This window comes from Pongo abelii, chromosome 6, assembly GCF_028885655.2.
Source record: "Pongo abelii isolate AG06213 chromosome 6, NHGRI_mPonAbe1-v2.0_pri, whole genome shotgun sequence".
Taxonomy (NCBI): domain Eukaryota; kingdom Metazoa; phylum Chordata; class Mammalia; order Primates; family Hominidae; genus Pongo; species Pongo abelii.
This window is the reverse complement of record NC_071991.2, coordinates 10,983,368-10,997,240: the sequence shown is the minus strand read 5'-3', so window position 1 is coordinate 10,997,240 and position 13,873 is coordinate 10,983,368. Positions and strand designations below refer to the sequence as shown.

Sequence of the window (13,873 nt, the reverse complement as noted above, 5' to 3'; positions counted from 1 at the left end):
CTAATTTTTTTGTATAATATTTTTAGTAGAGACGGGGCTTCGCCATGTTGGCCTGGCTGGTCTTAAACTCCTGATCTCAAGTGAACTGCCCACCTTGGCCTTCCAAAGTGCTGGGATTACAGGCATAAGCCACCAGTCCCGGCCTGCCTTGTTCTCTTTTACAGCTGCGTAATATCAACATAATCATGTATATTGAAATGTCACATATTGTTAGATATTTGTAATAATCATTTATGTTAAAATATGCATTTTTTGTGGATGGAGTTTTGCCCATCCTGTTGCCCAGGCTGAAGTGCAATGGTGCCATCTCTGCTCACTGCAACCTCTGCCTCTCAGGTTCAAATGATTCTCCCGCCTCAGCCTACGGAGTAGCTGGAATTACAGGTATCTGACACCATGCCCAGCTAATTTTTGTATTTTTAGTAGAGACGAGGTTTCACCATGTTGGCCAGGCTGGTCTCAAACTCCTGACCTTGTGATCTGCCTGCCTCAGCCTCCCAAAGTGCTAGGATTACAGGTGTGAGCCACTGTGCCTGGCCTGGATGGACTTTTCATGATATTGAAAAACATGAGTTGAGGTACAAATATGTTTAAATGTGGAATTTCAGAGTCATCGTTTCAACAATCAGTTCTTTTAAAGGAAAGATCCTGACCTCAGGTGATCCTCCTGCCTCGGCCTCCCAAAGTGCTGGGATTACAGGCATGAGCCACTGCGCCCAGCAGCAGAACCATTTTCTATTCCATGCTGAACAAACCAGTTTTTGCCACACATGTGTTGAGATGAAACACCTTTCTTTCTATGAGAGATGTTGCAGGAGCTCGTGAAACTCACAGAAGCTAAAACAGCCCAATCACAGGAACTCTGTAGTGCAGCATGGCTCAGGTGAGTGTGAGTGTGTATGTGAGAGCGATTGTGAAAATAGGAGGATCAATGTGTGCATATATATTTGTGTATTTGAGCATGAGGGAGAAAATGAGGGACCAGACGGTGAAGGGCACCTCAGGCCATGCAAGGAGTTTGGCATCATCTTACAGGCATTAATGTGCCACTGACAGATTTTTTCACGGAAAATTAATGTGGCCAGATCTGTGTTTTATTTTATTTTATTTTATTTTTGAGACAGAGTTTCACTCTTGTTGGCCAGGCTGGAGTGCCATGGAGCAATCTTGGCTCACTGCAACCTCTGGCTCCTGGGTTCAAGCGATTCTCCTGCCTCAGCCTCCCAAGTAGCTGGGATTACAGGCGCCTGCCACCATGCCTGGCTTTTTTTGTATTTTTAGTAGAGACGGGGTTTCACCATGTTGGCCAGGGTGGTCTCGATCTCTCGACCTCTTGATCCGCCCACCTCGGCCTCCGAAAGTGCTGGGATTACAGGCGTGAGCCACCGCGCCCGGCCTTATTATTTTATTTTTGAGACAGAGTCTTGCTCTGTTGCCCAGGCTACCATGCAATGGTGTTTTCCCAGCTCATGGCAACCTCTGCCCCACGGGCTGTCAAGCAGTTCTCATCCCTCAGCCTCTTGAGTAGCTGGGATTACATGTGCCCGTCACCACACCTGGCTAATTTTTGTATTTTTGGGGGTTTCGCCATGTTGGTCAGGCTGGTCTCGAACTCCCAACTTGAGGTGATCCATGTGCCTCAGCCTCCCAAAGTGCTGGGATTACAGCATGAGCCACCACGCCCAGCTCCCACATTGCCTTCTCTAGGTATCTGTCTCAGATCTCCTTCTCGCTCTCTTATACTGACACTTCTAATTGCATCTTCTAGAGCCCACTTGGATACTCCAGGATTATCTTCCCATCTAAAGATACTTAATCGGGCCAAGCGCAGCGGCTCACGCCTGTAATCCCAACACTTTGGGAGTCAGAGGTGGGCGGATCACCTGAGGTCAGGAGTTCGAGACCAGCCTGGCCAACATGGCAAAACCCTATCTCCACTAAAAATACAAAAATTAACCAGGCATGGTGGCACATACCTGTAATTCCAGCTACTCGGGGGGCTGAGGCAGGAGAATCACTTGAACCCAGGAGGCGGAGGTTGCAGTGAGCTGAGATGGTGCCACTGCACTCCAGCCTGGGCGACAGAGTGAGACTCCATCTCAAAAAAAAAAAAAAAAAAAGATCCTTGGCCGGGCATGGTGGCACACGCCTGTAATCCCAGCACTTTGGGAGGCCGAGGCGGGCAGATCATGAGGTCAGGAGATCGAGACCATCCTGGCTAGCATGGTGAAACCCCGTCTCTAATAAAAACACAAAAAAATTAGCCAGGCGTGGTGACACGTGCCTGTAGTCCCAGCTACTAGGGAGGCTGAGGCAGGGGAATGGCATGAACCTGGGAGGTGGAGCTTGCAGTGAGCCGAGATGGCGCCACTGCACTCCAGCCTAGGTAACACAGCGAGACTCTGTCTCAAAAAAAGTAACACTTACAGGTTCTGGGGATCAGGACCTGATATCTTTGGGGGGCCATTATTTAGCCTTCCTTAGATGTACACACTTAGGCCTTGATGGAGCAGGAAGAGCAGAATTGGGGAGAAGATAAAAAATGACTAGGTTTACCCTGCAAGTTAGAGGAAGGGACAGACCTGGACCCCATGCCACAGCTCTTTCCACTGTTTTATAGTAGCTGAGCCAAGAATTTCACAAATTATAATAAAATTAAAAAAAAAAGAATTTCACAAATGAACATGGCTAAGAGTGTCGCCCTCTGAGACGGAAACTGATGAGGCCACAACAACCACAGCAACAACAGCTGGGCGGGTAAAGGAAGTGTTATCCATTTTAGAAGTGGAGCCACCCACGAGATGCTGGGCAAGTATGTTGCAGACAGAATGCGCCTCAAAGATCTTTGGACCAGGTGACCAGGTAGAATACTGAAGCCCTGTGCATTGGAAAGAAAACCATGACTCATTCACTTACATTGCAGCTTGAATGTGCATGTCTCAGAACTGTTCAAGCAAAGCCCCCGGACAACATTATACTCTGTGGAACACCAGAAGACCCTTATTCTGTGAAAACCGGAAGACCCTTCTATTGGTAAGGCAGGCTACTCTGCTATAACAAAAGGCTTCGCTGGTAACTAAGGGCATACAGGAGTTAAAAAAAAGACAGCACTCCTGGCCGGGCACAGTAGCTCACGCCTATAATCCCAGCACTCTGGGAGGCCAAGGGGGGTGGATCACGAGGTCAAGAGATTGAGACCATCCTGGCCAACATGGTGAAACCTCGTCTCCACTAAAAATACAAAAATTAGCTGGGCGTGGTGGCAGGCGTCTGTAGTCCCACCTACTCAGGAGGCTGAGGCAGAAGAATCACTTGAACCCAGAGGAGGAGGTTGCAATGAGCCGAGATCGTGCCACTGCACTCCAGCCTGGCAACACAGCAAAAACTCCATCTCCAAAAAAAAAAAAAAAAAGGAAACTACTCAAGTAGGCTGGGTGTGGTGGCTCACGCCTGTAATCCCAGCACTTTGGGAGGCTGAGGCGGTAGATTGACTGAGGTCAGGAGTTCAAGACCAGCCTGACGAACATGGTGAAACCCCATGTCTACTAAAATTACAAAAATTAGTCGGATGTGGTGGCAGGTGCTTGTAATCTCAGCTACTCAGGAGGCTGAGGCAGGAGAATCACTTAAACCTGGGAGGTGGAGGTTGCACTGAGCCGAGATTGTACCACTGTACTCTAGCCTGGGTGACAGAGTAAGACTCTTGTCTCAAAAAAAAAAACCAAAAAAAGATAAAATGAAATAACAAATATGGAATTATTTTATAAACTCTAAACTGTCACATATATTAGAGATTGTTTCAACTACCTTCTTCATCAGTTTATTGAGTACTGCATTTTAAATCAGAGCTTCTTGGGCTGGGCACAATGGCTCATGCCTGTAATCCCAGCACTTTGGGAGGCCAAGATGGGTGGATCATTTGAGGTCAGGAGTTCAAGACCAGCCTGGCCAACATGGTGAAACCCAGTCTCTACTAAAAATACAAAAATCAGCCAGGCATAGTGGTGGGCACCTATAATCTTGGAGCTACTTGGAGGCTGAGGCAGGAGAGGCACTTGAACCTGGGAGGCAGAGGTTGCAGTGAGCTGAGATCTCGCCACTGCACTCCAGCCTGGGTGACAGATTGTGACTTCGTCTAAATAAATAAATAAATCAGCTTCTCAAAGTTCAGTGTGCACACAAATGACCTGAGATCTCGTTAAAAATGCAGACTCCAAGGCCAGGCACGGTGGCTCACGCCTGTAATCCCAGCACTTTGGGAGGCTGAGGCGGGTGGATCACGAGGGCAGGAGATCGAGACCATCCTGGCTAACACGGTGAAACCCCGTCTCTACTAAAAATATAAAAAAATTAGCCGGGCGTGGTGGCGGGAGCCTGTAGTCCCACCTACTTGGGAGGCTGAGGCAGGAGAATGGCATGAACCCGGGAGGCGGAGCTTGCAGTGAGCCGAGATCGTGCCACTGCACTCCAGCCTGGGTGACAGAGCGAGACTCCGTCTCAAAAAAAAAAAAAAAAAAAAAATGCGGACTCCAGACCGGGCACAGTGGCTCAGGCCTGTAGTCCCAGCACTTTGAGAGGCCGAGATGGGCAGATTCTTGAGTTCAGGAGTTCTAGACCAGCCTGGGCAACATAGCAAGACTGTCTGTACTAAAACTACAAAAAATAAAAATAAAAAAATAGTCAGATGTAGTGGCATGCGCCTGTGGTCCCAGCTATTTGGGACTCCTGAGGCTGAGGTGGGAGGATCCCTTGAGTTTGGGGGGTAGAGGTTACAGAGTGAGCCAAGATCGGGCCGGGCCACTGCACTCCAGCCTAGGTGACAGGGTAAGACCCTGTCTCAAAAATCAAAGAAAAAAAAAATCAATGTTTTAAAGAAAAGGAGTTATGGCAGAGTTAAAGGCCTAAATTGGCTGGGCACAGTGGCTCACGCCTGTAATCCCGGCACTTTGGGAGGCCGAGGCAGGTGGATCACAAGGTCAGGAGTTCAAGACCAGTCTGGCCAAGATGGTGAAACCCCATCTCTACTAAAAATACAAAAATTAGCTGGGTGTGGTGGCGGGCAACTGTAATCCCAGCTATTCAGGAGGCTGAGGCAGGAGAATCGCTTGAACCCAGGAGGCGGAGGTTGCAGTGAGCCGAGATCATGCCACTGCACTCCAGCCTGGGGGACAGAGCGAGACTCCGACTCAAAAAAAAAAAAAAAAAAGAAAGAAAAGAAAAGAAAGGCCTAAGTCATGTGTCCCTGTATTCAGGGGACTTTGGAGAAGCAGTACACATGCCTGAAACTCAAGGACATGTAGGAAATGAGAGTTGCTTTTGTGTCATCATCCATGTCCTTCCTCGGGCGCCCCAGCCTTGAAGAAAGAGGACCCCCAGGTGAGGATAAGTGGGGGCGAGGGTTGTTATGCTTAGGATAGCCAGAGGCCAGCCCTCACAAGGCCATGTCTAAATGGGGCACTCCTCTGTCCTGGTCTCCAACCACCCACCCCAAGAATAGAGGCCTCACTCTAGCCTGAAAGACCCTTCTCTGATACCCAACCTTCCCTTTCCACAACCCCTGGTGGGAGAACAGTGAAACCGCCTTTGCAAAATTATAACTAAGGAAATTGTAACAGCGAAACACATCAGACCTAACCAACCCCATCTTTCTTCTAACGTCTAAACTGTCCTCATCCATTCCTGGGTGTAGGCGGAACTAGCCTTGGGAAGGAATTTAGTTTGTAGTTTAAACTAAATATAATAGCCCTTCCCCAAAGCTAAATTGTTCTTGTAAAATGAAAGAAAGGCCACCAGCCATCAAGTTACAATAAGAAGGGCTGGAATTCTAAGTATTACCAGCCATTATTCTGGAGGTCATAAGATTTGCACCTTCCCCAATCACTCTTGAAGGTGACATCACTATTGTGAACCTAAGATCGGCCTTTTGAGATGGCTTTTCAGGTTTTTGCATTTCTATTAACCAGATGGCCCCATCTGGACTTGTCAACCAGATCTGTGGCCCCCACCCAGAGTCAGAACAGCTTCTGACTCCCTGTGATTTCAACCCCCAGCCAACCAGCCAGCACTCCCCATTTACTGGCCCCCTACCCACCAAATTATCCTTAAAAACTCTGTAAAAGCTCACGCCTGTAATCCCAGCACTTTGGGAAGCTGAGGTGGGTGGGTCATTTGAGGTCAGGAGTTCAAGACCAGCCTGGCCAATGTGGTGAAACCCTTTCTCTACTAAAAATACAAAAATTAGCTGGGTGTGGTGGTCGGCATCTGTAGTCCCAGCTACTAGGGAAGCTGAGATAGGAGAATCGTTTCAACCTGGGAGGTGGAGGTTGCAGTGAGCAGAGATCGTGCCACTGCACTCCAGCCTGGCCAACAGAGCGAGACTCTGTTTCAAAAGAAGAAGAAGAAAAAAAACAGTCCGATCCCCAACTCAGGGAGACTGATTTGAGTAATAATAAATCTCCAGTCTCTGGCACAGCTGGCCCTGGGTGAATTATCTTTCCCTATTGCACTTCCCGTGTCTTGATCTCTGTCTAGGCTGCGGGCAAGGTGAACCCCTTGGGCAGTTACAATAGGAGGAAGGATGTTCCGAGGTGGCAGCTCTATGCAAACCTATCCCCAAAGTCCAAGGAAGCTGAGGGGCCCAAGGAAGAGTAGAACTGCCCAACGGGTTCACCTTGTCCGCTGCCTAGACAGAGCCGATTTATCAAGACAGGGGAACTGCCATGGAAGATAATCCACACGGAGGCAGCTGTGCTGGAGACCTGAGTTTTATTATTACTCAAATCAGTCTCCCTGAGCATTCGGGGATCAGGGTTTTTAAGTATAATTTAGTGTGTGAGGGAAGGCCAGTGAGTCAAGAGTTTTGATTGGTTGAGTTGGAGATGAATTCCCAGTGAGTTGAAGCTGTCCTCTTGCGCTGAGTCAGTTCCTGGGTGGTGGGGCCACAAGATGGTTGAGCCAGTTTATCCATCTGGGTGGTGCCAGCTGATCCATCAAGCGCAGGGTCTGCAAAATATCTCAAGCACTAGGCTGGGCGCAGTGGCTCACACCTGTAATCTCAGCACTTTGGCCGAGGCGGTCAGATCACCTGAGGCAAAACCCTGTCTCTACTAAAAATACAAAAATTAGCCGGGCATGGTGGTGGGCGCCTATAATCCCAGCTACTTGGGAGGCTGAGGCAGGAGAATTGCTTGAACCCGGGAGGCAGAGGTTGCAGTAAGCTGAGATCACACCATTACACTCCAGCCTGGGTGACAAGAGTGAAACTCTATCTCAAAAAGAAAAAAAAAAAAAAAAAAAAAAAAATTTCAAGCACTGATTTTAGGAGTGGGTTAGGAAGGGTCAGAATCTTGTAGCCTCCAGCTGCATGACTCCTAAACCATAATTTCTAATCTTGTGGCTAATCTGTTAGTCATACAAAGGCAGTCTAGGGCAGGCACGGTGGCTAATGCCTGTATTCCCAGCACTTTGGGAGGCCGAGGCAGGCGGATCACCTGAGGTCCAGGAGTTCAAGACCAGCCTGGCCAACATGGTGAAACCCCTTCGCTACTAAAAATACAAAAATGAGTCGAGCGTAGTGACGGGCGCCTGTAATCCCAGCTACTCAGGAGGCCGAGGCAGGAGAATCGCTTGAACCCGGGAGGCAGAGGTTGCAGTGAGCTGCTTTCGGGCCACTGTACTCCAGCTGGGATGACAGAGTGAGACTCTATCTCAAAAAAATAAAATCTTAGAGGCCTTCCCAGAACCAGGGTTAATAAGTCAACATGGCAGATCAGCATCCAAGATGGAGTTGCCTTCACCTCCACAAAGGGATTGAGGAATCTGCCTGGCCTGCCCCAGTCCCGGGAGCTGCCACTTTGCCGCTGCTCCCACCACAGTCCTGGGGGCAGCACAGGACTGCTCCTTAACCCAATCTCTGGAGTCTTTGGCCTCAGAAGCTGCAACGCTGTGATTCCCATCACTTTATTTTTCTACTAGTGTGTGCACCTGCTGTTTCCTCACTGGGTCTCACTGTAGATGAATCTACTTTTTACTGCATTTGGGGTCTTGCCTGAGGGGATCTGTACTGTGAGAGCCAGTGAAGCCAATCGGAGTGAGGCCACTGTGGCTGTGCTGTGCTCTGTCCTGCAGCAGCCACCTCCAACCCCACACAAATCCCCTCCCTTACCAGCTTCCTCTGTGTTGGCTCTGCCTCAAAAGCATAGGCTCTAGGACTCAGCCCAAATATAGACCTCCCGGCCGGGCGCGGTGTCTCACGCCTGTAATCCCAGCACTCTGGGAGGCCGAGTCGGGCAGATCCTTGAAGTCAGAAGTTGGAGACCGGTTTGGCCAACATGGCAAAACCCCATCCCTACTAAAAATACAAAAATTGGCCAGGCATGGTGGCAGGCAACTGTAATCCCAGCTACTCAGGAGGCTGAAGCAGGAGAATCACTTGAACCTGGGAGGCAGAGGTTGCAGTGAGCTGAGATTGTGCCAATGCATTCCAGCCTGGGCAACAGAGCAAGACTCCCTCTTAAAAAAAAAAAAAAAAAGACCGAGCCTCACTCTGTCACCCATGCTGCAATGCAGTGGCACCATCATAGCTGGGTGGGTTCCAGTGATCCTCCTGCCTCAGCCTCCTGTGTAACTGCAACTACAGGCACACATCACCATGCCTGGCTAATTTTTTTTTTTTTGGTAGGGGTGGGGTCTTGTTGCCATGCCCAGGCTGGTCTAGAATCCCTGGCCCCAAGAGATCCTCCCACTTTGGCTTCCCAAAGCGCTAGGATTACAGGTATGAGCCACTGAGCCTGACCCAAGCTCTCCTTTTAAATTAAATAACCCATTTTGTGACTTTTTTTTTTTGAGACGGAGTCTCACTCTGTCACCACTCTGGAGGGCAGTGGCACGATCTTGGCTCACTGCCACCTCCGCTTCCCGGGTTCAAACGATTCTCCTGCCTCAGCTTCCAGAGTAGCTCAGATTACAAGCACGCGCCATGAAACCCAGCTAATTTTTGTATTTTTAGTAGAGACGAGGTTTCACCATATTGGCCAGGCTAGTCTCGAACTCCTGACCTTGTGATCTGCCCACCTCGGCCTCCCAAAGTGCTGGGATTAGAGGCTTAAGCCACCGCACCTGGCTTTGTGACTTTTTTTTAAGTCAACACCTTCAATGGGCACTTCGTTCCAATCTACCACAACAGATACCTCAGCCAGCTGTTGAAGTTATCACTGCACACCAGGCCTGCCAGGATCCCCCAAGACCCCTGTGTTTTCACTGCGTTCAGCCCCAATCTGGCCCCGAAACCAATCTCAGCTTCCCAGCCCTCCATTTCCCTGAGTAACTATTGCCTGGAAACAATCCTTGTACCAATCTCTGCATCCGCCAGAAGCATTTGTTACTAGAAACGTAATGCAGTTCTGACCTTAAGCAGAAAATAAACGTATTTATTGGTTAGCTCTCAGAATCCACAGAAAGGATGGAGAATCCAGGCTCAGAATTCCAGAGGAGCGGAACAGTCAAAATCACACCAGCAACCGGCCCAGTAAATACACAGAAGCTACCAGCAGGGGACAGCAGAGGCCACAGCAAGGGATCTACAACATCCCCAGGGACTGGAACTCAGGCGCCCCCGCAGCTACTGCAGCCCCCACTGCCCCCCCAGGGAGCTGGCAGTTGCAGACCCTGCCAAGCCCACTAGAAAACATTGTCCACTGTGCTCCCCTCTTTGTTTTCCTAACACTTGACCCGATATCCAAGGCAGTAGCTTCGGCTTGCTGAGCGTAAACACCATGCACACCTGCTCGTTCTATTGCCAGGGAGGCTGCAAAAGGAGGATGCGGCTGTTTCTGCTTCCATCATGGAAGGCTGGGATTCCACAGGCACAGAAAGGAAGGAGGGAGAGATGGGAGTGTGAATGTCCTCCAGACAGCTCTGGCAGGATCGGGTGTGGAAGAGTGAGGGTCCCACCCCAGCTGGGGTCTACCCAGGTCCATGTCCTGGACATGTTGAGAGTTTTTCTGGAAGGCAGGGATGAAGTGTGATCCAAAAACATGCAAATGCCCCTACTGGCCCAGGGGTTGTCATAATAGACTGGAAGGGCGACACATCCCAGGCACCTGCCACCCATCACACACACCTCCCACACACTGGCATCCTTCCGCCCCAGGCACACACAAAGCCTCAGTCCAGAGATCAACCATCTCAGCTCTGAATTTGCATATCCTGTGTGTAGACTCACTGATCACAACCTCTGCCCAGCCTGGCTTGTGCATATTTCTTTCTTACTGTCAGGGGAGGAGTCCGTCCTGGCACTCCCATTGGCCTGTACATTCACCTCCTGTGCCTCCTGCCCAGAACCCTCCAAGCAGACACAATGGTAAGAATGGTGTCTGTCCTGCTGTCTCTGCTGCTGCTTCTGGGTCCTGCTGTCCCCCAGGAGACCCAAGATGGTGAGTGGGGAAAGCAAGGGATGGGTGCTGGAGAGGACTGGAAGGAGGTGAGGAACAGGACATGTGGCTGGGAGAAGGGCTGGATGCAGCTGGGATTCCCTGGCATATGGCAGGAACAGGTGCCCAAGGCTGTCAACTCCCTCAGCTCACACACTTCCAGGAGCATTCAGGGAGCCTCTGCCCTCAATCGAAATAAGCCCTTCAGGAATCTGAATCTAAAACCCTTAGTTTACAGTGAAAACAAAGACTCCAAAGACCAAGTGACCTGCTTGGGGTAGACAGCCAGGACGGAGCAGGAACCACATGCCTGGAGCTGCTTCTGCTCCTGTTCCTTCCCTCCTTCCGATGGCTGGGTACACCTGCCTACTGCTGAGGGAAAGAGAGAGCAGCCCCAAAGGGAAGGTGGGAAGGCAGGTCGGCTGGAGGGATGGTGCTAGAAGGAAACCCGTGCCCTCACCCCACACTCAGACACAGCTGCAGTGGGTCTGGAAGGCGAGTGGCCAGAAGAGAAGACAGTGGGAGCTTAGGGAGATCAAGAGTCACTTCTAGGACAGGGGAAGGAGGCTGTTTGTGGCATGAGAATGTGCAGGATAAAGACATGGAAGCGAATGGCTTCTCAGTTGTGTGAGTTAAAAATTTATGACATTTACAAGTTGTCAGAATAGGTGTTTCATGTTAGTTTTATAATAATCACATTTATAATTTAATCCCATTCTGCACCAAAATCTTAATTATTCAGGGTTCTCCAGAGAAACAAAACTAATATACATTATATACACACGAATATATGTATATATGAATATACACTGTGTATATACACTAAATATATACGTGTATGTATACAAAAGAGAGAAAGGGAGGAGTTTTATTTAATATTTCTTGTGGCTCACACAATTCTGAGGGCTAAAAGTCCTAAATCAGCAAAGCAAGCCGGCAGGCTGGAGACCCAGGAGAGAGTTGGTGTTGTGGTCCTGAGTCCAAGGGTAGTCTGGAGGCAGAATTCTTTCTTCTCTGGGGGACCTCAGCCTTTTCTCTTGATGCCTTCCACTGATTAGATGAGGCTCACCCACACTGTAGAGGGTAATCTGTTTTACTCAAGCTCCTACTGATTTAAAAGCTAATCACATTCAGAAACTCATGAGCAAGAATGGCTTCAGTACTTAAATAAGAAATCTGCCATATGACCTCCAACATTACTAACACTAGTGTAAATTATATTCTAAATTAACTATGGAACTAATTGTGGAAATGTCCCACTCTCTCAGCTTCCGTCTTGTACCAACTGCAAGGTACAATGCCAGGAATTCTGAGAGGTATCCTAGCCTTACCCTATGCTGATCCATTCTGGGTCACTTCTTGAGTTTTCTAGTAAATCCACCTTCCTACACTTTCTAACTATATGTATTTGTCTGGTTAGACTAGAAATGTTTATTTCTCATGTCAAGTTCAATGCAGATTGGCAAGGTTCCTCTCCTCCACAGGGTGACTCAGGGATCTGGGCTGTTTGCATCTTGGGACTCTTCTGTGGCTTCCATAGTCAACGAAAAGGAAAAGAGACCGTAGGGGCAAGCCAGGTGGTAGGGCCTTGGACCAGAAGAAAGACATCAGTCACTTCCACCCACATTCTTGTTTGACAAAACTCTCACATGGTTCCAATCTATCTATAAGGAGGCTGAGAAATCTGCTGTGCCGAGCAGATTAAACTCTGTAGTGAAGATACACAATGGTCTCTGAAATATCATCCCCAGCATGAAAGTAGAACCTGTTTCCTTGAGTGAGGCTCCAATGGTGTGAAGCTGATGGCAGAGGAGAGAGCTGGGGAGGAAGAGGCCAGTGGCCAGGCCCCCCTCCTGGCCCTCTGCAGCCCCACAGTGGGACACCCTTGCATGGACCCTAGCCCTCAGAGTCTTTTCTTCTGCAGGTCATTACTCTCTGACCTATCTCTACACTGGGCTGTCCAGGCCTGGCAAAGGCACCCACAGGCTGCTGCAGGGCACTGTCTTCCTCAATGACCGTGCCTTCTTCCACTACAACAGTGAAGACAGGAAGGCTGAGCCCCTGGGACCATGGAGACACGTGGAAGGAGTAGAGGACTGGGAGAAGCAGAGCCAAGTTCAGAGGGCCAGGGAGGACATCTTTATAGAGACCCTGAACAACATCATGGAGTATTACAACGACAGTAACGGTCAGTGAACAACAGACCGCGGGGGTGGAAGGTCTAACCCAAGAGGCAGCCCCCCAAGTGTGAGTGGCAAGGGGTCAGCAGGATGGAAATAGTCCCAATCCCAGGGGAGGAACAGGAGACACAGCACAAACACAGACATGTCCGCATCCCACCCACCCCACAGCACAGTGCCATCCCCTTCCCCATCGATTGCCCCATCCTCATCCCAGGCCTCAGCTCACACAGGAAGTGATGGCAGAGTCACTTCCTATCCAGGCACCTCTGACCTCTCACCTCCACACCCACCCATCGGAGGCTGATTCCCCGGTGAGAAGGCATCAGACTCACCCCTGTCCAGGGAGGGTGCCTGGAGAGTGAGCCACTCTCAAAGTCACTCAGACCTGGGCTCACCTGGTGGCTCTGCCAGTCCTACCTGTTGACAGTGAAACGTTCCCAAAATATCTGGCCGAAATCTGCAAACATTGGAGCACTGAGACCTACCTCCAAACAAGTTTGTAATATTTAACTATGTCTGTTCTATGAAGGATGTCACAGTCTGTCTTCATCTCCCTTTCAGCTCCATCGTGTAGGACAGGGTGCAGCCAATATTGGCTCAATTGAAATTTGTGGAATCAACAGAGAAAAGCACCTGCCACACACCATAGCCCATGCTGGGGGCTCAGGAAGTGCTGGATTCAAAACCACGGGCTGTTAGAGTTCCCTGCAGCCCTAAAGTTCCTCCTCACCATAAGATGCAGACCCAGGAAGGGCCACCTGCACTGTGGTCAGAGGAGCTGGTGGCAGAGCCCGGGCAGAGACGGTCCCTGTGCCCCCGGCCCAGCACTCTTTCTCCTAAACCACACTGCCGGCCCCAAGGCAGCCAACCCCAGGTCTGGTGAACTGCTGGTGTTAAATTATCATGGAGTGGGTGTCAAAAGATGGGTTTCTAAGTACAAAACTGCCCAAGCTGCTACATGGGATCTGAAGGTTTCCAAAAGGAGGCAAGAGATAAGCAGACGTTTGAAGGATGAGGGATGGGAGGTCTTGGTAAGGAAAATGGCCCGGGCTGTGTGTCAGCAATTGGAGAGGAGGGGGCACAGGTGATCAGGAAAGGCACTGGGAGAAGCTTTGATGGACAGGAATAGAAATGGCAAAGTGGATAATTACAAGGAAGGAGGATGAAGAGATGAACACAGGGTATTAGGAAATAAGAGTAGCTGACATTTACTGAGCACTTACTTTGTGCCAGGCCCATCTATGAGCATATATAATGCTC

General features: G+C 49.7%; 1 protein-coding gene across 1 annotated transcript; it reads left to right on the top strand.

The window, feature by feature from the left end:
* Nucleotides 1-10,119: 10,119 nt before the first annotated feature.
* Nucleotides 10,120-13,708, top strand: LOC100440330 (zinc-alpha-2-glycoprotein). Its single transcript, XM_002817800.6, has 2 exons — nucleotides 10,120-10,433; nucleotides 12,355-13,708. Exons 1-2 carry the CDS (start codon nucleotides 10,358-10,360, stop codon nucleotides 12,624-12,626), a joined length of 348 nt encoding a protein of 115 aa, XP_002817846.3. The 5' UTR covers nucleotides 10,120-10,357; the 3' UTR covers nucleotides 12,627-13,708.
* The last annotated feature ends 165 nt before the right edge of the window (nucleotides 13,709-13,873 follow it).